The 25,461-nt window shown below is 41.7% G+C and overlaps 2 protein-coding genes across 2 annotated transcripts in view; one reads left to right on the top strand and one right to left on the bottom strand.

Moving 5' to 3' along the window:
* TDP1 (tyrosyl-DNA phosphodiesterase 1) overlaps positions 1 to 22,965 on the bottom strand; it is a 78,502-nt gene extending 55,537 nt beyond the window's left edge. The window contains exons 1-6 of the mRNA XM_069465213.1: positions 22,930 to 22,965; positions 16,644 to 17,209; positions 13,506 to 13,549; positions 12,288 to 12,343; positions 8,808 to 8,904; positions 3,898 to 3,932 (exon numbers count right to left, since the gene is read on the bottom strand). Coding sequence (XP_069321314.1) covers positions 3,898 to 3,932; positions 8,808 to 8,904; positions 12,288 to 12,343; positions 13,506 to 13,549; positions 16,644 to 17,202 — 791 coding nt within the window. The 5' untranslated portion in view covers positions 17,203 to 17,209; positions 22,930 to 22,965. The remainder of the gene's footprint in view (positions 1 to 3,897; positions 3,933 to 8,807; positions 8,905 to 12,287; positions 12,344 to 13,505; positions 13,550 to 16,643; positions 17,210 to 22,929) is intronic.
* Positions 22,966 to 24,297: 1,332 nt separating this feature from the next.
* EFCAB11 (EF-hand calcium binding domain 11) overlaps positions 24,298 to 25,461 on the top strand; it is a 128,128-nt gene continuing 126,964 nt past the window's right edge. The window contains exons 1-2 of the mRNA XM_069465212.1: positions 24,298 to 24,381; positions 24,944 to 25,039. Of these exons, the coding sequence (XP_069321313.1) occupies positions 24,307 to 24,381; positions 24,944 to 25,039 (171 nt within the window). The 5' untranslated portion in view covers positions 24,298 to 24,306. The remainder of the gene's footprint in view (positions 24,382 to 24,943; positions 25,040 to 25,461) is intronic.

Genomic DNA, 25,461 nt, shown 5'->3' with positions numbered 1-25,461 from the left:
TAAAACGCTCTCACCTACACATACCCATTTCTCCTTCAGTGCCCTGCTTTATTTTGTAATCTAGTAATGGATGATTTTTCTCTCTCTATTGTTTTCTAATTATTTCAGGAATCTATGTTTTCTTTCCCAAACTAAAGTGTCACTTCTCAAGGCTGTAACTGTGTTATTTTATCATTTCCACTGAGGCAAAAATGCTACTTAATACTCACTGACATAACTCAGTTCACATGTGGGGGAAAAAAAAACATGAACCGCTGGCTCTCCCCAAATAAATACCACCACAAATACTACTTGGGCAGGATGAGGTTAGCATAAAAAGGAAAAGGATACAAGAACAGAAAAGAGGAATGAAATATTTAGCTCATGCCAAAATGAGAAATAAACCCAAGCTGGCAAACAGTAAATTAATGCAAAGCTGGAGAAATGACAGCTGCTGAGCCATCTTCTCTGCATTTATGAAATGTGCTCCCTGAAATATGGGCAAATTGACACACACAGTTGCCAAATCAACAGCTGATTGTAATTAAGAATAAGTCAGTTATGGATTCATGGTATAAGTTTTACAAATATTTCCATTAGTCGAGACATCAATTATAAGGAAAATCATGCACTGATGTCAATGAATCCTATCAAACAGAATTACAAACTAATTTAAGGGGAGCCATATTAATCTTTCCACAGACAAAACGGTAGTATTAATATGGTCATGGTTAGTTAAAAATGGATAGAAAAGGGCAAGGAATGAGGCTTCCCTTGAAGAATGCAGACTTGCCATATTGTCTAAGCTATGGGGGCAGCAAAAGGGACACATCCCCAATATGAAGCTATTCCTCCAAAGGGAGAAAGAAAACTAGTATCCGTTGAGCACCTATCTACCAGGAGCTCTGTTGCATATTATCATGCTGAATCCTCACAGTGATTCAGAGCAGTTCTCATTCTACAGCTGTGAAATCTGTGGCTGGGAGAGGTAACCGAGATCATCCAAGGTTGCAAAATAGGCCAGCAGAAGAGCTTGCTGGGATCACACGTACCAGACGCTAGGCTCTCCCTTCCCCGTGCACAGCTTCCACAGCACTCGTGGTAGCAACAGTGAACACCTCACGCTACTGGGGCAGGAGTGAGAGGGGGAAGATGGGATCTTGGCGAGAACTAAGTGACATGCAGGCCCGGCTACAGATGTTAGTGGAGAGAGGCACATTCCACCCACTCTGCTGTTTGCCACAAGCTACTGATCTTGGGCATTCAACATTCAGCTGCTCTGGCTTTCTTTTTTCCCTCTTATCAATTCTTAGGGCCATCAGAGGTAATTTCACTCTCAGCTCTGGGGGAAACCGAAGAGCTTTATCATTCTAAAACATTGTGAGGTAAGACCATGGGATTGCATCCTACCAAAACCAGATAGAGCAGGTTTACTGTACCTAACAAGAGTATGAGGTTCTGAAAGACGAGGCCACACCTTGGTTGTTTCCATATGCTTTGCACATGGTACTCGGTCAATACATGCTTGCTAAAGTGTTTGCAATCTCAAAGACTGCCTCATATTTACTGTTGCTAGCTCTACCCTGCCAGGCTGGGAAGGCAGTTTACATCCCCATCACCATGAGCTGGAAGATTTTTCTCCTTTTCCAATCACACATTTGTCTTGTGTCTCTCACCAAAAGAAGAAAAACTGCAAGAACAAAAACTCTATGTCCTCCAGAGCTATGTCTCAAGAACAGGTATTTAATAATTCTTAAAACATTTTAAAATAAGCAAACAAAATATCAAGACATAAGCACAATCTTCTACAAGATGCAGGCATTTCAACAGATTACAGATACTATTAATACAAAGTTGGGAAAGGTTCAATTACAATTCCCTCCCTAGGCATTTTAAACTCTGAATTAAGAACTCTGTTAGGTTTAACCTGCAAAGCGTGTGCTTGTGTTTGAGGAGATGGGGAGGAAGTGAATGGACCAAAGGAAATAAGGTAAATTTTAGCCGTGAGCAAGCAAATTAGAAACTAAAGTTAAAATAAATAGGTTTTGTTTCCGTCACTACCACTGGCCTGAGGAAAATCACCTACCTAACTCCAGGCCTCGGTTTCTTTACCTATGAAGGTAAAAGGAAGGACCAAGTAACTTTCATAAGAGCATTAACAAAAGATAGCCCCCCTAGGCTCAGTTAAGCATCACTGTGATAAGATCCCAGGGAGGCCTACCATAGTCAGGCTTTCCTAGGAGTCGTAGCATACCTGACAAATGACAGCTAGGGCTCTCCCACTACCTGGTAGCACAGAAGTGCCATGTGACTGCAGACATAGTGCTTATTGCTAGCACACAACGTGTGGCAAGCACCGAAACCTGGCGCTGGTGGTCTAGCAAATCACAGCCAGAACTCAAATTGGTGACAGGGCTTGCTGGACGTATTTTAGAATCAGGAAGGAATGTATGCTAGGGTTTCAGCTAAGGGTGGGAAACAGGACTTCCCATCTGGTGCTACCCATTACTGCTGAGATGCCCCTATTTGAAGGACTTTTATATCCTCTACTAAAATTAGCATCCTATAAGCTTAGTGATATAAAAAGAATTTATACCTGAGTTAGGTGCTTGAGTTCACTCGCAACAATCCTCACACCCTGTCCTCTGTTGGACTAAAGCTACTAATTAGGGATGGTTTCTAGATGCTGCAACATTTATTCAGAGCATCTAAAATCAGACGATGTACGGTTGACAGCTATCCTCTGTCATAAAATGGCTCAACTCCTTCCGCTCTGGTTCCTTCCAAAACAGATTGGCAAAATATAATTTTAAGCATATGAAGAGAAAGATGAACATAATGCCATCATTCCAGGTCATGATAAAATTAAGAAAACAGCAGTTTGTGGCAAGTCTCAGGACCAACACTCTCTTTTATGAGATTCCTTGTTTGCCTTGAAGGAATGTGCCTGAAATGGCAGGCTACCCATTTCCACTACTGGGCTGGAAGATGAGATTTTTGTCACATTCATTTAATGAAAAAATTCTGGAGAAATGTGATTATAAAAATATTGAAATAGTGACAACCATGTCGTATTCTTTTTCTCATTTATAGAACCTATTACACAAAAGTGCTCTGTAAAACCAATGTAAGTAAAATGGGAGTTGATATCAGGAACAATGTGTCAAGTAAACAGCAGTCCCCGACCTTTTTGGCACCAGGGGCCAGTTTCATGGAAGATGATTTTTCCATGGACTGGGGCTTGGGGTGCGGGGTGTCATGAGGCGGGGTGGGGGTGTGGTACAGAGATCAGGTGGTGATTCATGGCCTGTTTCCAAACAGGCCATGGACAGGTAACGGGCTGTGGCCCAGGGGTTGGGGACCCCAGAAATAGAAGTAACAGAAAAGTTGTTCTTGTGTTTCATATCTCAGAAAATTATTCTGAAAGAGCTATCTCAAGCAGGGACAAGCATCAGACTCACAAGTTGACAACTTTTGGTAAAATAGTTTTTCTTTTAATCATAGTATGGAGCTGACCTAACAATATTCTATTCTATACAACTCAGATTCTCATAAAAGTCACAGAACTTAAAAGTAGCAGAATCCACAGGCACATGACTTGCACACATACAATCATCAATAACCACAAGGACCACACAATCACATCTATTATTCCCAAACCAGTTATAGCAAAAGTCTTGAACCAAAGGTAGAAACCTCTGAGTCATGGATTTATACTTTCATGCTCACAGCCAGAATATCTCAGTATTTTGTCTTAAAGCTGTTAGAAAACAACTCCACTTAATCCACTACTGATAGTTTTTTCTTCCCCCAGCAAAACCATCCAATATTAGGCCCTCTAAGGGCACTTACTTTTTGCAACAGTATCCTTTGATCTATTAAAATCACATATTCACCCATTTCATAAAAATTGCTTACGTGTGGTGTGTTCCAAATGCAATATCCAGCTTTGCCTAGGATAAAAAAGAAGTAATTTATTTAAAAGAAAAAATTAAATTAACAACATCCCTATCTGTTGGAAATTAAAAGGCATCAGGTCAACTTTTAAAAAAAAAACTGTTTTTACTGCCCTCTATTGGACAAGCCCTTGAATAACAAGACAGCTTTTTATAATAGCATCCAGGCTTGCTCAAAAAAAAAAAAGAAACCCACAAATTTTGTTACCCAGAATGATTCAATATGCACTGCATTTTTAATTGTGGTAATTAGGAGTAAGAAGCCTAATTTCCTTAGTTGTCAAAAAACTAATAAATGAGATATCAAAAGTTTTAAAATTAGATAATTGGCTTATATCGAAATTCATATACCCAAAGTTTTCAGAGGATATTTAAAAGAAATATTGAAAGTGGTGGCAACATAAAGACTTATGATGTTAAATTAAAATAGAAATATTCTCACATTAAAAACATAGCAAGTGCTAAAAAATAAAAGATATATTAAATCCATTTTCGAGTTACAATGTGTGATACCTTTATAAACAAATGGAGGGTGTGTGGAGATGTAAAACATCTAACATCCAGTACAGCAAGACCTTGGTCAAGCAGAATATGCAACAAGAGGCAGGTGATGAAAAGGTTAAATAAACCATCATTGAAATAGATTAGCAATTAGGAATGTAGTATACGGGCTCAAATTATGTCTTCATAATTTTGTATGACTGGAAAATACTGATATCTCTATCCCTCACCTCTCTCCTCTTTAAAATAGGGTACTCTTAGGAGATCCAGAGAGTTGTTAGGAGATAATGAATGTAAAATGGTTAGGAAAGGGGGCCTGCATACAGTAAGCACTCTACAAATGGTAGTAATCACTACTATTAATACAACCTCTCCTTTTCCCCACTACAAGACAGACAGGTGCAACTATGTGCTGGGGGCAGTAATGGCCATTTGGAACACACAGATGGGTAGAAGACAGCCCGTTTTGGGGATATTCACTGACAGGTACTCTTTTTTGAGAGTCTCACTCTGTTGCCCAGGGTAGAATTTAGTGGTGTCATTACAGCTCAGTGCAACCTCAAATTCCTGGGCTCAAGTAATCTTCCTGGCTCAGCCTTCCGAGTAGCTGGGACCACAGGAGTGCACCACCATGCCCAGCTAATCTTTTATTTTTTTGTGGAGATGAGGTTGTGCCACATTGCTCAGGGTGTTCTCAAACTCCTGGCCTCAAGCAATCCTCCCACCTCGGCCTCCCAAAGTGCTAGGATAATAGGCATGTGCTACCATGCCCAGCACCAGCTGACTATACTCTTATACACAGTGTTTGGAGTATATACATCTCACAGACTAGCATGTATCTGTGTGCTCAGTCTATAGACATGTAGGGAACTGCATTTCATGTCTTTAAAACTATAAAATTAGAAGAAAGAATGTCACTTTATAAATTGATAGCTGAGAAAGAGCAATGGTCAAGAGACCTGGCTCTTCTGTCTGGTTTGCTATAAGTTATGTGTTTATGGGCAAGTCTAAACATAAAAAACAAGAATGATAACTTCAATAGATATTTAGTAGGTACTTTTTTGGGCTAAAGCCTCAAAACCTTTAGTTAACACACTGCCACACTAGAAAAAAATTTTTTTTCCTTGGGGCCATGGTGTTTTATTATGAAAATACAATAAAAACTTAAAACGATCCTTTTTAACTTAATGAAAATTAGTTATTTGTTTTCTGTGCGTGAGTTATATGCAACTTAAAAAATTGTTCTTGCAGCTCCCAAGGTGAAGAGATGTGTGAGTTACATATGCTTTATGAGGCCCCAGGCTCAAAACTAGCATGAGTTAAATACAACTCATGTGGGAGTTAATGTGTTAAACCCTATGATGAACATTAGCAATCCATTTTAAAGATAAGCCTAACTTTTTAAGCCTAATTTAAGTGACAAGCCCAGAATAACACTGTTATTAGACTGAACATCTGTGTCCCTCCCAAAATTCAAATGGTGAAGCCCTAATGCCCACTGTGACTGTATTTGGAGAGGACTTTATGGAGCTAATTAAGGTTAAATAAGGTCATAAGGGTGGTAAACTCAATCCAATAGGATTAGTGTCCTTAGAAGAGACACCAGCTTGTATGTGGTTCCCCTCCTCCCCTTGCCATTGCAAAGACCCTGTGAAGCGGAGGTTGTGCGCAAGCCAGGAAGAGGGACCTCACTAGAAACCAAATTGACTGGCATGTTGATCTTGGGTTTCCACACAGTGTTGCTAGAAAGAGTCAAAGAATTTATTCTACAGACAAGGAATAAACGCACTTCAATAGATCCGGATAGGGCCACAATCTTCCCGCATCTCAGACTACAGTGGGAAGCTTCTGAGCAGCTCTTTGCAGGTTTGGAAGAAGCATCTGGCTGCGCCCTCTAGTGGCCAGCCTGGAGCATGCTCTCAGGGACAGGAACATCTCTCCTAAACCTTTCAGTATAGATAGTATTTGAAAAACACTTCTCTTTCCATTTATTTAATCACTGGTTGTCAAGATTCCTGCATCAGTTTATTTTCTTCCCACTATTAGTCTGCTGGGGGCTATCCTACTGAAGTTTAACCTCTTATGTTGCTGGAAACAGAGGTGAAACAATGGAATTTTAGCAGCTGCTAAGCAAAGGCCCATCTATGTGCATTGAGCCACAAACATGTTGGGTGGAAGGCATTTTTAAAGTCACAACTGTGTAAAATTCAGTGGGTTAGATCATAGGAAAAAAGTTGTGAGGTATTTCTAAAACTCAAATTGAGTTCTCACACTGTTTAAATCTTAAAAAAAAATATAGAGATCATATAGTTAGTTGGAAGAAGGGTGATAAAATGTGAGTTGCAACTCATATCTTTGTGGATGGGAAAAAAGACACTAGAAGGAAAATGGCAAAGAAAAGGTATCTAGGTACTAGGTAATTCACTTGTCTCTGTACTCCAAGGGCAGAGAACATGAGTCAATTTCACTAAGCTAATGACAATGAAAGAGAAAGGCTATAAACATTATCAAATCATTCAATATGAAATGTCTGATTTCAAATCAAAAGTATAGTTCATTATATCTCAAACAAGAGGCAGTACAATTAATCAAAGTATGCAGCTAAACTATCGACACAGTTTTGCCATCTCAACAGTAGCTTGTTTATTCCAGCAGCAAAGAAGCCTAGAGAGCAAGTAGTGATGAAATCACGAAAGGTGTTTTCCACAGCTTGTTGAGAACTGAGTATTTTTCCTTGTAAGAAGTGGTCCAAAGCCTGGAAAAAGTGGTGGTCAGTTGGGACAAGGTCTGGTGAATACAGTGGTTGAGAGTTTCCAAGTCCAGCTTCTGTAGTTGGAGCAGTGCTGTTTGTGTGACATGTGGGACATGTAGTCGAGCGTTGTCTTGTAAGAGGATTGGCCTGTCTCCATTGACCAATCTTGGCTGCTTAATCACAAGCATCCTCATCATTTCGTCCAACTGGTTGCAGTAGACATTTGCTGTAATTGGCTGACCAGGTTTAACGAAGCTCTATTGCAGAATACCAGCGCTGGACCAAACAAACGTCATTAGTTTTTTGGATGAATATTTGGTTTTGGACTGTGTTTTGGCACTTCATCTCTATCCAACCATTGTGCCGAATGCTTGCAATTGTCAGAAAGAATCCATTTTTCATCACACATAATAGAAATGGTGTGGAAATGGTTCACCTTTATGTATTGACAGCAAAGAAAGGCAAACTTAGAGACGATTTCTTTTCTGACACTCATTTAACTCACGTGGAACCCAACTATCCAGCTTCTTTACCTTGCCAATTTGTTTCAAATAGTCCAATATGGTTGGAATAGTAACATCAAACCTTGCTGCTAATTCATGCATAGTTTGAGATGGATTCACTTCTAGTACAGCTTTCAGCTCATCATTATCCACCTTGGTCTCAGGTCACCCACATGGCTCATGTTCAAGATTAAAATCACCAGAATGGAACTTCTCAAACCATTGACGTACTGTGCATTCATTAGCCACATCCTTCTAAAATACTTTGGTATTTCAGGATGTCCGCAATGCATTGATTTCACAACAGAACTCACATTCGAAAATAACAGATTTTTTCCTTACTCGTGGTTTCACAAAAATTGCTCTAAAAAAACTTTAAAAGATAATCACAAGCCACAACATGCATTTGAAAGACTAAGGATGTACCTTTACAATAAAAACAAAACAAAAAGTGTCAAAGGGAAATGTCAGAGGTATCAACTGTCAAACTTGGTACTTAAGGAAATCAGACATTTCGTACTTAATAACCTTAATAAATGGACTGATAATCCTGTTAAAAGAAATAGGAAAAGGTAAATATTACACCAGCTACTTTATAACCACCACAAAAATCCACAGCCACCCAGCTGCACCCAGAGGATCTGTTCAGTGCTGAAATCCAGGTTTCGAGAGGCACACTGACAGACTGGATGTAACCAGGAGTACTAGCAGGCTGGGGAAGGATACAGAATCCATGCTACATTGAGTATAACTTAAGAAAGTGAATGCTTGAATCTGAAAGAGAGAAAACTAAGGAAGATAGAGCACCTCAAATACATGAATTGCTGACATGTGCAAGAGAGAGATTTATTCTGTGTGGTACCAGAGGGAGAAAATTAAGACCAATGAGAAGAAGTTAGAAGGAGGAATACTTCAGGTTAACAAAGAAAAATCTTTCCAACCATATAACTACAAATGGGATAGACTACAGGAAGTATTGAAGTTGAGGCTAGACAAGTATCTGTTGGTGATGCTGGAGAGAGGATTTCTGCAGTAGGTGGGAGGGTGGACTAAGTGTCTAACTTTCCTTGCAACTCTCAGACTAAGCATGATCTCCAGTGGCAATAAGTAGCTTACCTGGCAGAGGGAAATGTTTTCATAAGGCTTTGCCTCGGCATGCAAATGAGCCTTAGCTTCTCGTTTATCGCCATGCACAAGCAGGATTGGTTTCTTCCTGAAAAGAGAAGTGTTTAAAACACACCATTCATGAAGCCAGACTCTGGCCTATCCAAGGAACATTAGCTTCCTTACCAACCAACACTTGTTTCTCTGGCTTTTTTGGTGACTGAGTACATGGGCTAATCAGTTAATGTTCATTCATCAATTACCTTTATAATGGGACCACACAGTCTGATCCCAAAGCTCTGCTGCAACACAGAGATGTTATGACTCAAGTCATAAAATAATTAAATTATGTTTGTTGGCCTAAATAAATTATGTTTATTTATGACATATAGGTGGCTGTGTGTCAATATATTTAAGTTCAAATAGGTTAGAGAGATAATCATTGTCATGAAATATAACGCTTCTCTCTTTCCCTTCTTTTGAACCAAGCACTGGATTCACTTCACACTGCACCTATATTCACCAAGCTCCTACTGTTGCTATGTGCCGAGCTAGACCCAAGATACAACAGTGAACAGGCCCAGGTCCATGGCACAAAGCAGACTTGCTAAAATAGGTGGCTAGATTTCAATAAAAAAGAGCCCAAGCTATGTTGAAAGTGCTACATTTTTGAATTCAAGACGATATAAGAAGACTCTGCAGGAATAAATTTAAAAGGCTTTTAAGGGATCCTTCATCTTCCCTGGTTAATTCAAATCAGGATAATCCTTACAAATCAATTTGTTTTTACAAGCTCTCCCAACACAACAAAAATTGGATACAAGCAATCAAACAAGATAAACTATAGCCTTTTTTACATTTATCAATCACAATGCAGAATGATTCTCTACCATATATAAAGGGACAATAATCAACTAAAAAGAAACATCACAGAAAATGTACTTCCAGTACTAATGCCTAACTACCTCATGCCCAATAGGTTTACATGACAGGTATAATAAAACTATGAAACATGTATTCCTAACTTTCATATTTGGAAAAAAATTTTTTTTGAAAAAGAAAAACAGTATAGAGAATAATGTAAGAAAGACTCAGGTTATCACCTAGAAACAAATGTTATCAGATCAGTTTGTCTTAAAAAGATTAAACATTACTGATAAAAATTGAAGTCCTCATTAATTCTTTCAAATTTACTGGTTCTATGAACTATTACAAAAAGGCAGCATTCAAACAAAATATGATCTGAATTTTTCTATGTACAAATTCTGGATGCTACCTAAACTTGCCATTTAGGTGATTATTCATTCTTACAATGCTCTTGATGGCTTTCCCAAGATATATTCAGCAATAAGGCAGTAGAAAGAGGATTGTTTTGTCCCTTTAATTACTGAGAGTCCAGTGGACAGCGTACTACTTTGCTAGTACCACAAGCTAAGTGGTTTAAACAGAAATTTATTGTTTACAGTTCTGGGGGCCTGAAGCCCAAGATCAAGGTGCTGGCAGGGTTGGTTTTACGCCTTTCTCTCAGCTGTTGGTGGCCTCAGGCATTCCTTGGCTTATAGATGGTTTTCTCCATGTCTTCGCATTATCTTCCCTGTGTGTGTGTCCGAATTTCCCCTTTTTATAAGGACATCAGTCACATTGGATTAGCACCCCTTCTTTTTTTTCTGAGACAGAGTCTCACTCTGTTGCCCAGGCTAGAGTGCTGTGGCGTCAGCCTAGCTCACCGCAACCTCAAACTCCTGGGCTCAAGCAATCCAACTGCCTCAGCCTCCCAAGTAGCTGGGACTACAGGCATGCGCCACCATGCCTGGCTAATTTTTTCTAGCTGTCCATATAATTTTTTTAGCTGTCCATATAATTTCTTTCTATTCTTAGTAGAGACGGGGTCTCGCTCTTGCTCAGGCTGGTCTTGAACTCCTGAGCTCAAACAATCCGCCCGCCTTGGCCTCCCAGAGTGCTAGGATTACAGACATGAGCCACCATGCCCGGCCTAGCACCCCTTCTAATGACCTCAATTTTGGCTTGATTACCTTTGTAAAAACCGTATCTCTAAATAAGATCCCATCTGGAGTTACTGGGGCTTAGGACTCCAACAGATCTTTTTTGGGGTGAGACATTTCAACCCATAACAGATACCAAAGGAATTGTAGTCTGCATTTTGCCAGTACTCTAAGGAGGTGACAATTTGATTTCAAGGTCTTTCAGAAGACAAGGGAGGAAGAACAGAAAATGCCAATGCCATACCTAGGCACACCTACGAGCAGCCAGGGCAGAGATTGCTTGTTGCCTCCAGATAGCCATTCGCCCCTTCTTTCCTAAACCCTGATTTTATTCAGGACAAGGTATTCGCAGCTAAAGGCATTTCCAGCCTCTTTTAGAGTTGGTTTATCATCACTTCCAGGGAGGCTCAGATGGGCACAGCTGGAAGGTGAGCCTTTTTGTCCTTCTCCCACTTTCCCCTTCCTGCTACCTGGAACACAGACAAGTGAGCTGGAGCTCTAGCTGCCATCCTGGACAATGAGGTGACTCTGAAGACTGAAGGTATACACAAGGATGGTGGGCCAGAAAGACAGAAGGGTGGGTTGGCAAGTCCCTGAGAACCATGGCACCGCCAATGCAGACCACAAATATCTACCATTTGGACTCATTAGGCTGGAAAAATTAATTTCTGACTTATTTAAGCCACTGTTATTTTGGGTTTTCTGTTATATGCAACTAAAACTAATCCTTTGTGCTACAGGTCAAAAACAAGCCCTGAATGCCAAAGCTGCTTGGGAAATTTCAACAGCATTTGGTCTACTATTAGTGACAAAGGTTTGCATAATCTTATGCCCTAAATGCACCAAGAATTTTGAGGACCCTGACAGTCATTCTTTTCTTGTGCATGTGTTTTTCCATCCTACTTACTGTTATGGGATTCTGCTACATAAATGTGTTAAAAACAGGGACCGGTGGCATATCACTGTGTGATGCTGTCTCTGTGTGGTCTGTATTACTTAACATGGGGTCAATGAACAACAAAACTGAAATTTCATCACCTCCACAGCCTGGATAAGGGAAAACTATTTATGACCCCCTTTCTTAACTCCAGGAAAAATCATTTGAGAAACACAAAGAGATCCTCAAAAAATAACAGCATCAGTGTGCTAAGTGTGACATGCTGGCCACATGTTGGCATGCTTACAGGTCTAGAAAGCATGTGGAGATGGTCTTTTCCTCCAATTAATATTGGACATAAAGTTATACTGAGTTCGAATTTGTCCTTATCTACTTCTTGACAAACAGGAAAATACTAAAATCTATAAAAAAGAATGCATGGGATTAAATAGATAAGAAATGCTGTTTTCCCAATATAACTTAGCATCCGTATGATTCCAATGATTTCAAAAGAAATATTTTAAAAAGCAGTTTTTGCCTGAGACATACAAATCTTATGTTTTAAAGTCCCATTACAGTTTATGGTGTTGGCAGTCACCCTGTGGAACTCACCTGAACTCTGGTGGATACTGTTTCACGAGCCAGTCCACATCAAAGCAGTAGTTAAACTAGATGGGGGAAAACAAGAATAACCAAGAAGTTCATAAGGAGAACTGCTTTTAGGTTTAAAGAAACTCTAAAATAATGATGTACCACATATGTAATTTATGAACCTGGACAGTTATGCTGCAATATTAATAAATAAACCTAAACTTCACCTTGAAGAGATTACATGGTTAAGGAACCTGAATAAATGGAGCCGAATACACATAACAGGCTCCAAGGAAATAATCTCTGTATGCTTTGGCAACACTAGTACTTATCAATAGGGTGCTACCACATTATTTTTAACAGCCCTGAGATCAATTTAAATAAAGGGGCTTATAAATTTATCGCTTTTCCCTTATGTGATTCTAAGAAGACAGAAACCCAAGACAAAGACCCAGCACTTTCAGAAAAGAACATTTCCTTCTAGGCTTACTAGCTACCTTTGTACATAGTCACCTGGGACTGGTATTCACTAGGCTTGTAACAATTACATCTTGACCACAAGTTCTCTGCTGGTCTTACCCACGGGGGGCTCCTCCCTGTGCCTGGGTAACCCCGGACATTGTAACTCCATCTAGGTAAGGGAGCACACCCAAATGCTCCCCACCTTCCATATGGAGACCAAGACTCTCAAGGCCACACCAAACATGAAGGGCACAGAAAGCCATGCTTTTTCCAGGGACATGGCCTTTTTTCCGATCATTGACTTGTGAGTCTAGAGCACTAACTTGATTTATCTATACAAAGGGACCAGCTCGGTCAGGAAGGAGCCATAGAACACAGAATTTCGTATTTTTCTAAATCAAATCAAACTTGAGTTAGCTTTCACTCTACTCATACCTCCCCAAGGGGTTGTACCAAGGTCTGAGATTATCAATATCTCAAAAAGAAGTCTTTCAGGCCGGACTGCCCAAAGTGACTTGGACACCTTAGGACAGTCCAGCCTGAACTTGCCAGTCCTTGTGGCCTGAGTCAGATGCTCTCCTGATAGAGACATCTATGTTCTATGTTGATGGCCATGGATCCCACAACTGTGTGTTTGGTTCCAGCCTTTAGGTACATAACCATCTTGGGGACCCCGCACTGGACTGAGATATAGGTCCCCACCTCCCATTTTCTTGTGGAGTTGTTTAATTATTTGTTTCCTTTCACCTGAAGAAAAAAAAAAAACAGTAAACTTACCTGAGCTGAAGAAACAAGTGTCCCAAATAGAGGAGACAAAATATCTGAGAAGACAAAAGATATAAATCTAATTCACACTCAGATAAAAATTCTCTAGTCATAATAATCACAACTTATTCAACAGTCATTGATAATCAAGATTAGGCTCACAAAACAGTTAAGTGGAAAATCACCACAAAGCTTTAATTTTTTTTAATGTTACTGTTTCATAAAATTCAAGAAAAAAATTTCCCCATATTATTATATTCTTTCATAAAACACAATGCAAAACTAAAATCTACAACTTCAGTACTGGATGACTGGTCAATTTCAGAGACTCAATATTGACAGTCACGATACATGTTCTTTCCAGATCTCCGAATTTTTATCCCCTGCAAGTACCCATTCAAGGCCTTCTCCAGGAAACCTCTCGATTCTGGACTAGCAAGATGGTTCTCCTCTGGAGCCTGACACAACACTTGCTTCCTATAAACGAAAGGGCAGAGGCACCCACAATTGTAAGCTCACATTCCTGGTGTTCCTGGTTATCTCTAAGGAGGTCCCACTTTGAACCCATTGACGCTTTACGTTATATAGGTTGGAAAGCTCACTTTTCATAAACTACACCGTAAGAGGAAGTACATGATCATCACCATCTTCCATTACAACAGCTGCACCTACAGAGAACCCATTAGGTGTTGGGCACTGTTGTTGGCACTTCCCATGTATTACTTATTCCTCACAGTCATTTTCCGAGCTAGGGTGTTATTTCTGTTTTCTGGATAATCAGAGAGGATTTCAACCCAGGCTGGCTGGCTCCAGCACCTTTGCTCTTAGCCATTAAACTGCCTCTAAGAATTAAGAGTGGGCTCACTCATTTATCTAACAGATATTTACTGAGTGCCTCCTGTCTTCTAGACATTGAGCTAGATGCTATGGTACAAAGATTTTAAAAGAACAAAAAAATAATCTTAAGGAAGTTCCTACCTTCTTGGGAGAGTTGCACAATTAGAAAATAAAGTACAGGCCAGGCACGGTGGCTCATGCCTGCAATCCTAGCATTTTGGGAGGCTGAAGCAGAAGGGTCACTTGAGGCCAGGCCAGGAGTTCAAGATCAGCCTGAGCAACAGTGAGACGCTGTCTACAAAAAATAAAATTAGCTGGGCATGGAGCCATGCACCTGTGGTTTCAGCTACTTGGGAGGTTGAGAAAGGAGGACTCCTTGAGTCCAGGAGTTCGAGATCAGCTTGAGCAACATAGTGAAACCCCATCTCTACAAAATGTCCTAGCTACTCAGGAGGCTGAGGCAGGAGGATCCCTTGAGCCCAGGAGTTTGAGGTTGCAGTGAGTTATGATGACACCACTGCATTCTAGCCTGTGCAACAGGGTGAGACCCTGTCTCAAAAAAAAAAAAAAAAAAAAAAGATAAAGTGTGATATGTTTTTCCATTTTGCCCACACCAGCATATCTTTCTACATTCCCCTCAAATTTCAATGGCTGTTTGAAGTCCCCCTTCCCTTATGAGATCTTCTAAATGATCTACAATTATGGCACGACAAGGTTATTATATCAAACAGCATGGATTCTGGCACTGGAATGCCTGGATACAAATCCCAGCTCCACCATTTTCCAGCTCTGTGACCTTGGGCACTTGTTTAAACTTCAGATCTGTCACCTATCCAAGAAAGACAACTGTAATATCTACTCATAGCTGTTGAGGATTAAGAGAGAAAATATATGTAAGCTCCTGTGACATTACCTCCCCTTCCTCAATATCTTGGTGCCAACAGTTAAAATGATAAACATTATATTAAGACATAGCAAAACTCTGCAATGTTCTCTAATAATTTCTTGTGTCAACTTCTCTCAAAACAACACTAACAACTGTCATATTTCTTCAAAGTACCTAGATTAGAGATTCTCAAAAAGAAAACAACCTGTAGAATCTAACTCTCTACAGTATGGAATTAGATACTCCAACATTTATACATCACACAGAAGAATGATATACAATTATATACTGGATGCATAACATTGTTGACAATGAACATAATCCATTCCTGAATATGGGCCAGAAAAAAAGTTAATCTGAAATAAGAGTAATAATGTTTATTGTATGTATCTGGCTTGTGAAAATATTGTGCTGGTCACTTCACATATTTGCTCCCATTTTTCTGAAGCCCCAGTTTAGGGATCATAGCTCACTGCAACTCAAACTCCTGGGCTCAAGTGATCTTCCCGCCCCAGCCTCCTGAGTAGCTGGGACTACAGGCACACGCCACTACACTTGAATAATTTTTCTATGTATTGTAGAGAGGGGAGTCGTGCCATGTTGCTCAGGCCAGTCTCGAACTCCCAGCCTCAAGTGATCCTCCTGCCTGGCCTCCCAAAGTGCTAGGATTACAGGTGTGAGCCACTGCACCTGGCCTGAATCCCCAGTTTAAAGATGAGTAAACCAAAATTGAAAGAATGTTAGGTCCCTGTGTTAACAATCCACGCAGCAAATGGGTGGTGAGGCCAGGAATTCTGCCTCTTTGATTCTAGAACTCCTGCTATCCCCCTTGCAGGTGTTCCCTGGGGAATAAGGAGAGCAACCAAAGACCATCTTTTGATTCATAATGGAAATATCTACTTACACTCTTGTTTGCTTCTTCACCAGGAAGCAAAAGCAGTGCTTCTCAAACTCCACCGGACATTGGAATTCCCTGAAGGGTTTATTAAAACACAGATCACAGGGCATCCCCCTCAGTTTGATTCAATGAATCTGGGAGGGAGCCCTAGAATTTGCATTTTAACAAGTTCCACGTGATGCTGCTGTCCAGGGGCCATAGAGAACTACTGTGGTAAAGTACTTGCTGCTTTGTCAATAAAGTCTTATTGATCAAGTTTAATCTTCAACTTAAAAGTTAAACAATTCTAAACATTGTGCTAAGTGTTATAAGGGGTTGAGCTACAGGGTCTTGAGAAATACCCTGTGATTGCCTGAGCTAACAATTTGCTGTCAAATGAATGCACTTGCTTGTTAAAAAGAATTTTTTTTTTCCCTGAAAGTAGTTAAGACCACAAAGAAGAGTTCTTGGAGATCATTCTGGGCTGCCCTGTTTCAGAGAGGACACTCAAGTATAATTCACAGCTCCTTGACACCCAGCATCCTCTTACCCTTGATGTGGAGGGCTCCAGAGTTGTACTTGGGCTTAATTCCTGAGACTCTAGTGAGGTAAAACTGGAAGGGGTTCCCTTTATCCAACATGTCCCAAATATCCTGGCCTTCCCCTGACGTTTCGTATTCATTTTCCTCCTCTTTGAGCCTGTGGCGGGCAGGAGGGCCAAGATTTCCAGTTCTTTGGGCAGTGCCATCCATGGGAGCAGAGATGTCTTCCTCTTCTTTGACTGCCACTTTCTCAGCCTGCTCCTGTGGCCTTTCTGGTTGCAGCTCATCATCACTGCTGGAGAGACACCAACCTAGGTACTCCTGGGAACCACTTTTCTGCCTTTTGGGAGGTGATCCCAAATCTGTGTTGCTGAATTTCATGGGTGATACTTTCCTCCTGTGTGCGGCTTTCCGGGCCTCAGAACAGGTGTACCTTGGCTCATTTGCTGCTCCTTGCCCAGCATGGGGGAGAGAAGAGGTAGATGGCTTGTCCAGTTCTGGCTTTTCATCCTCACTTTCATCGCTACTGGATATTGTCCACCTCCCATAATCACCTTCCTGAGACATTATGCTTCTGAAAATGAAAGATGGAACTATCATCATTTCCCAATCACCATGCCATTGGCAAAATACCTTTATTTCTCTCAACTTTCCTGTCAGATGAACTTCTGCAACACAAATAGCACTCTTCTGATACTTATCAGAGGCTGAGCCACCTAACATCAGTTGCTTTGCAGGAGCAGCTCAGAGGTATTTGTTTTTATCCTAGGCACATTATCAGAACCTGAAAAGGGATTTTGACAAATTAACAGCAAAAATGCTGGTCTCTTTTCTCCTGCCCTCCTTTTGTCTTTCAATCTAGACCTTGTTCTTAGATGTTCCTAGGAAAGGGATTGGTGCCAAATTCCAAAATAAGACAAAAATGTTCATTCTTGACTCTGAAGGTTCCAATAGGTGCTTTAGGTTAAGACCAATTTAAGGAATTTCAAGAGTAATTCTGACTATATTCAAATGCTTAAGGTCAAATTAGAATTTATAAATCCATCTTTCACCCAAGCAGACACCAACAGGACTTCAGTGATTATGCACGTCTTACTTCCCCAAGGATAAGCCATTTACCATAAAGCTTAAAGTCCTTAAGATAACCACTTCTGTATGTATATCATCTGTAAGTACTTCCACGAGGACCCAACTAAAGAGATAATTATCTTATTGGCCATGTCATAAATCAAACTACTAAACCCTGCAGAGAAAGAACTGGTACTGAAGGAAAACATTTATTTTCTAAACCACACAGTATGATTTCCACTTCCTTGCTCTATGAGGAAAGTACATAAAACAGACACTTTTGGTTTTACCTACAAAATCAATGGTAAAGGGCTATCGAGATTTTCCAGATAGCTGAAGAACTGTTCCTTAATGTGATCCTTTTAACATTTTAGAACAAAACCCAGAGGAAAATTACAAAACTCAAGATTCTATGTTCAGATTAATAGAGTATCTTTAAGTTTTTGCCATTTTAACAGGATACATGAGCAGGGTAAAACCAAGCCAGAAGGTGGCACTTGGTTGACAGGACCTACATTCCAAAATAAAGGCTTGATTCTACACCAAAAGATTGCATGAATACATGTTTCACTCAAATGCGTTTCCTGCTAAAAAAAACTGTTTAGGTATCCATTACTTTTCACGATTTCTCACTTAACCTTTTTCAATTAACTACCAGTCAAGTCAAACAAGGCTTCTGTAAATTACACATTCCTAGGTGCTTTTATGAAAGAGTGCGTGCATCAAGACAAAAAATTTGGCCCACTCTTCATGACTCAGGGTCACTATTACCCTACCTGGTATGGACACCGTTTTACAGCCAAAGCCTTAGAGAATGCAGAAATGGATGGGGCCATTTGCTTCTGTAATAGACTGTCTAGGTCTTTTGAGCACTCAGATTTGCTTTCCGAAAGTTTTCTGTTCATTTCTACTTTGTCCAGCCTACTTGTACAGGGTATCAGAACTCAGTATATTTTCCCTAAATTGTTTCTAATCTGCTAGGTTAAAAACCAGATAACTAAGCTTGTTAGAACTGTATTGTCACAGTTAAAAGAGTTTGAATGCCCGGTTTTCTCCATGAAAGAGATTCATACTGATTTACTACTTGACACCTACTTTAGCAACTCAGGTGTGTTTTATCTTGTTTAAAAACATCCTTAGATTCTTAGTGTTCCAGAGTCATTGCAGGATAGAGGTATTTAAGCTGCCACAATACACTATGAAGAACTATTTTCATGGCTACAATTTTGTGACTTTGAAGTTATTTAAAACAAAAGAACCACCTCAGGAAAAAACACTTCGAAAGTTAGCTCTAGATTCCTTTGAGTTCTAAAATAGCTCTAAAGCAAGGTGTTTACTAATAGAACCTTCAATTAAGTCCTCAGGTTCTCTCTAGATCACTTTCCCATTCTAAAGCAAATAGCGGGTACCATCTTCTCTTCCCTAGGTGAGCAAACACAGTAGCCTGTATTGCTCATAAATAAAATGGCATCCCAACCCCCCGAGAATTCTGTATATAAAACCTTCAGCAACTCTGAACTACTTAGAACAGCGGTACCCGATCTTTTTGATACCAGGGACCGGTTTTGTGGAAGATAGTTTTTCCATAGACCAGGGGGTGGAGGGTCACCGCCTCCGTTCCAACTCAGATCATCAGGTGTTGTTTTCTCACAGGGAGCGTATGTAAGGACGGCCTAGCTGAAATAACAGGAAAATATCTAATCCTGTAATTTTCTAATAACAGCTAAAGATCAATCCTATTAGCGCTCTCTCTCTGCTGGCAGGCAACCTGCTGGGATTCCATTCTTCACAAACACCTGAAAAGAGCCCAGAAAGGAAATGTAAATCTTTCTCTTTACATCTCACCAGCTCACCGCTTTTAGAATTTGTTTCTATAGCCTGGAGGTGTTCCTGAGAAGCCCCAGGATGGATAGCAGGGGGATAAAGTCCAGGCCTGTTTCCAGCCCAAAACCATATCTCAGGGGCAAAATCTTATCCCCTGTGACAGGCCAGACCATATCTCAGAGATAACCAAGTCTCCAAGAACAGAAGAAACAAGAAAGGCGAACAACCTGACATCTCACAGCTGCCTGCGAATTACTCCACAACAATTACCATTTTATCCTTTGTCCCCTTAAAAGCAGCAAGCCACCTAGCCTCACTGCTGGTATCTCCCTTCTTTCTTTGAGATGCCACACCATCTCCCTGCTCTCTTCCCCCCACCCCCATTCTCTGTCTTTCTAAAGGATAAAATAAATGTTTTTACCTTTATATCTTAATTTCCTCTTGAGAAATCTTTCTCCACCTGCACCGTGAGCATCTACTAGGCTTTCCACCATAACAGCGCAACCTGGATCCTTCGCGTGAGCAGTTTGCAGTGGGGTTCCTGCTCCTATGAAGGTCTGATGCCGCCAGTGATCTGAGGGGGCAGGGCTTGGGCAGTGATGCCAGCAATGGGGAGTGGCTGTGGGTGCAGGTGGGGCTTCGCTTGCCCTACTGCTTGCCTCCTGCTGTGGGGGGACGGGGGCATTGGGGACCACAGATTTAGAGGATTTCTAAGGTTTTTAGTTTTATCATTATTTACATTTTCTAAAACCACATGGGAGTGGAATTCCATTCAACAAAGTAGGACAAATGAGTGAAAGGTAAAAAAATTAAGTTCTCACAGACCTTTCCCAGAGAACAAAGCCTTTTTTTTTGGTCCTGCTTTACACACCAAGTTTTGGATCTGCTGACACTCAAAAGTATGCCTGAGAGTTGTTTACTAAAGGCAAATAACGCAATACAGTTTATTGGGTTACAATTTAATGCAACACATCAATAAAACTGTGTCTTAAGTTTAGCAGGTTACCAACCTCTTTATGAAATCAAGGACCTGGCCTGTTAAAGAGGAGCTGTTGGTAAATGATCAAACAGGAACTTTTTACTTTGGAGAACTGGATCTGGACACCAGTGTCAGAACTTCACTTCTCCCCTATACGCACAGGTTCACAGCATTCCAGGGAGCTCTGTAATCAAGTCATACAATTTTATGAGTATAGAACCCCGGGAGCTCTTTCTCCAACTGTTTACCATCTCTGTCTTCCATGGGCAGAGCCTGGTACAGCACGAAGTCACACTTTTTGTAAGTGGTGCCGAAAGAATTGGAATACGATACAGGAGGGCCAATTCTGAGTCCTGGCATTCAATCAGGACAGCAGTGTTTCCCGAAGTGGAGGTATCTGGGACTTGACATTAATTAACACTGCATTGTGAAGGTACCTCTCTTTTCTATTCCAATCCAAGCTCCCTATTTAAAACAAGGAGAAAGCTGTAGTTTTATAGAAATTCTTTTAATCTTGCTTCCAAATACCAGGTTTGGGCTCTTCTGCAGGCACCAACATTTACCAACAATGGAAGGTTACTTATAGCTTCATTATATTTACCATAACAAAATAAAGTCTTCTAGCTACTTGAGAGGCTGAGGCAGGAAGATCACTGAACCCAGGAGTTTAAGGTTGCAGTGAGCTACGCTGACACCACTGCACTATCCCAGGTGACAGAGCAAGATCCTATTTATTTTTAAAAAAATAAATAAAGTTTGTTTTTTAAGAGACAGTGTTTATGTAAAAAAGTGAGTGGATTAAAATAAAAATATTAAGTAAATAATGGTATACGTATTAAGAGAATACAACAAAAACTAGGGAGGCAGGTGAGTGAAATTTGGCAAAGAATGCACTGAGGATGAAAAATCTAAAATTCTCCCATCAAATGTCAACTCGGACCATAGTTAGAACTTTTATTGAGGACTTAAAAAATGTTGTGGACGCAAAAAAGTACACCATTTAGACCTGCAGGTGCTTCCCCTCACCACAACCATACCACACCCAGCTGGGGCATTTATTTTACACCTTCAGCTGCTTCTTCTCATAGAGCTTAAAGACCATCAGGTGGGTTTGGGAGCCAGGTTGTACAGCTGAAGTCCTTTGTGGCCAGTGGTGGGTGAACATGGGCCCCAATTTCAAACCCAGTCATTACCGGTGGTAAGTGAACACCTGGGCAGATTAACAGCTGAGCTTCAGTTTCCTCATCTGTATAAGGGGTATCATGCTTAACTCCCAGAGTTCATTTAACAACTTGTATAAGCAGCTACTTTGTACCAAGCAATGGGACTAGGGAGTTAGCAACACACAGTATCTGCACCAGAAAAGCTTAATATCAGGAAAAGACAGACCCAAAACAAAAATTTTAAGAAAAGCTAATTACAGATATTTTATGAGGAAAAAAAAAAAGGATGCCCTTACTTGGGAATACTCTCCGAAGAAGTAACATTTTAAGTGAGACCCAGAAGATGAAAAGGATCTCGTTAGCTAAAAGATGGGGTGAAGAGCATTCCGGGTAGATGGAACCCAACCTGCTAAGGCCAGGAGGTGGGAACGAGGTCAAAACTGCAAGAGCAAATAGAAGGACGTAAGCCAGGCAGGCAGTGGTCTGGGATGAAAGGGATGAGGGGAGATGCAAGTCGTGTTAAAGGCGCTGGATTTTGTTCTAGAAACAACGGTGCCCCACTGGGGGCTTTAATAAGGAGAATACCATGGTCTGGTTTACCTTTTTAAAATATTACGTTCGCTACTATTCTGTATGGAGGATGGTGTGCTGGGAGACAAAGGTCAAAGCGAAAAGGATCCCGCAGGAGCTCGGAAAGATGCTTGAAGGCGTTGGGGAAGGAAGTGAGTATGGTGAGGAAGCAGCGACAGCTGCTAACTTGACTGCGCGTTCGCCTGGCGCCAGGCACAATTTGAAGCACCTCACCAGGTACAAACTCATTTCACTCTCACGACAGCTCTATACACTACGTACCACGACAGTCCCCACTTACTAGGAAACTGAGCACAGAAAGGTTAAGTGCCTGGCACTCGGTGAGCGCTCAACATGCGGCAGCTTTTACCAACTGTCCGAGACCACCCCCCCCTCCCCGTAAGTGGAAAAGATGGAATGAGAACGCTAGCAGGAGGCCCCTCACGCCGACACTACGGGCGGAAGCCGGGTCTCTGCTGCGCGGCCCCCCGGAGCTGCTATTACTGGAGAAAACCGGTGGGTAGTGGGGACTGCACCGCTTCCGTCGCGGCCCGCCTCCAGCCCTGCCCGACACTCAGAAATTTGCCGGACCTCAGCGGCCCGCGCACCGCGACCCGGCCGGGAGCAGGATAGTGGGCCGCAGGGTAGCCGCCGGGAGACAGCGCCGAGCCTGCAGCCGCCGACACGTACCTCAGACACGCACAGTTCTCGAATCCCGCTCCTCGGCGCTGCCGCGCATGCGCACAGTTCAAACCCTCCAGGCCGCGGCGCGCGCTTCACAGCCCTTCCCCTTCCCCTTCCCCTTCCGGGAAGCTCGCCTCTGGGTCCTAAAGACTGCCGGATCCAGCGGCGCTGCCGGGTACCTCCCCAGGAGGGCGCGGAGGGGACACCGCCTTCCCTAGCTTCAAGCTCACGTCCTGGCGACTTCTTAACAAGAAAGAGAGAGAAATAGAAAGGCGTTCCCTAGCTTATCCACTTAATTAGCAGAACTCAACCTCTTTGTGGGGATTCTCGTAGACTTCCGGCTGCCAGGGCTCGAAGCAGGAGTGTTTGTATGAAAGTCGGAGAAAGGATGAGGTGAGGTAAAGGCAGCTACGGACTGGAAGACCTGTGTCCTGGGAGGAGTGGGCTCTCCTGGGGCGCAGGCTTTAAAACCTGATGTAAAATAAAAAGTTAAATGAGTTCCCAGCAGACTCAGAACCTCGAATGTCTGTTTCTTCTTTGAAACATTTGTGTTCTTTTTAATCTCACTGATTTGCCAAGAGGGGTCTGAGATAAACTTTTGCAAAACGGAAACCTCCCCTCATTCCTTGCCTTTAATAAGGATGTTTGCGGCGGAGTCTGGTCTCGATGCTGTTTACGCTAATTTATTCTTGGAGTCTCAAACCAGGCATTTCTCCCAGAGGATTGAATGAAATAAATTTATGTAAACTTCCTAATGGCTCATTTCGTTCGTTTATTGAAGGTCTACTTTGTGCCAGGCACAACGCTAGTTGTTGGGGTTATTCGGAGGACAAAACAGACCTAGTAGCTGCCCTGGGAGCTCAACCCCAAGGACTGGCTGATCTGAGCGTGAATCCTGGACTTGGCTCGTTTTATTTGGTTCTTTTTATGCTTTGTTCACATTCTTTGCGTCTCCTATAATGCTTAGCATAGTCCCATAGAGCAAAATGATCAGAAGTAATTTATTTCAAGGTGAGGGGAGAGAATGAAAGAAATCATGAAACTTGTCGCGTGGAACCACCACCTATATGTGCTGAATATACAGTCATGCACAAAGAGTTACGGGGACCAAGCAGGGGGTGGAGCCAAGTGCTGGAGGCGGGCCTGGAAGTCTCCTCGCCCCAGGCTGTTCCAAGGAAACGGTATTAAACAAAGTCTCTGGCCAATAGCACGTCGGAATTAACGTGAGTGGCTCTCAGGCCGTCCAACGGGAAGAGACGTTGGAGTTGCACGGCGAAGTTCAGCTTCCTGAGCTGCGGTGGGCGTGGCCGCGGCGGGTTGCAAGCCGGCTCTGGCAGCTGAGGTCACTGATTCGGCTGCTCCTGCTTAGTTGTGACACTTGCGATGTTTTCCTCTGAGGCCAGGGCCAGATCGCGGACGTGGGAAGCCAGCCCCTCGGAACGCAGAAAGTGGGTGGAAGTAGGTGTCCAGAGGTCGACTCTGAGTCTCGGACTTAAGTTTGGTCCGGGACTCTCACTTTGTCACCACGTTTGGGTCTCTCTCAGCCCCATTGTACCAACGAGACGTGAACTGCCCTTCCAAAGGACTAATGACTGAGCCTAGAGCTGCAAAGCTCCTGGCTGCCGGTCCAGTGTTCTGGCTAATTCCAAGCTCCTTCTCTTCTTTCCCCGCCACATAGTCTGTTAATAATAACCTCGAATCCGCGTCTCTCCTCCCGCCTTTCAAAGCCTGCCCCTTTGTCTCACCTTCCTAATTACAAGACTGAATTTTGGGTAGAATTTATCCCAGTGGTTTAATTAATTTGCGTTAGGGTAGAAATTAAGTCGTTTGCACTTTTCTGGGGTAAATTTCAGTCCATTAAGATTTCTTGAGAATGATAATTGGTTTAATGAAACTCCATTTTCAACCTCTATTGCTGGGTGAGTTTTAGCTTTTCGAGATCCAAGTTTAATATAAACTAGTAATAGAAATAAGAGAACAGTTTCTGTCTTATTAACTAAAGATATTTAACGTTCTTTAGGTATTTAAAGCATGTGATGAAGATAACAAAGGCTATCTAAGCAGAGAGGACTTTAAAGTTGCTGTTGTAATGCTGTTTGGGTACAAGCCCTCCAAGGTAAAGCTTTCTTTGTGTATTTGGGAAGGGGAAGGGGTAGACGATACAGTTTTAGTGAATGGATCCTAAGAGAAGTGCACAGCGCTAGCTTAAGATGGTCATAAAGCAAATCGCCGTTTTCACAGACGCGTGGGGTGCTGAATTTTACTTTCTTCCTAAAATCTCAACCCAGGGATGAATTGGAAATCTATTTCACTGGAACCCAGGAAGCCTATTTCACCACCAGGCTGCTAATAATTAAATGAGAGGCATCAGGAGGGAAGGCCGGGAGGGGGACGTTGGTAACAGGAGGAATTCACGTAGAAGATGACATGCACAGTTTCTTTCTCTTAAATTTAAAAATTTTTTACTTTGTTTAAATTATAAAAATAATACATTCAAATATTCAAAAAATTAAGACAGTGCAGAGGGTGTAAAGTTGA

The sequence above is a fragment of the Eulemur rufifrons genome, chromosome 2, assembly GCF_041146395.1.
Source record: "Eulemur rufifrons isolate Redbay chromosome 2, OSU_ERuf_1, whole genome shotgun sequence".
Taxonomy (NCBI): Eukaryota; Metazoa; Chordata; class Mammalia; order Primates; family Lemuridae; genus Eulemur; species Eulemur rufifrons.
This window is presented reverse-complemented; position numbering and strand designations above follow the sequence as displayed.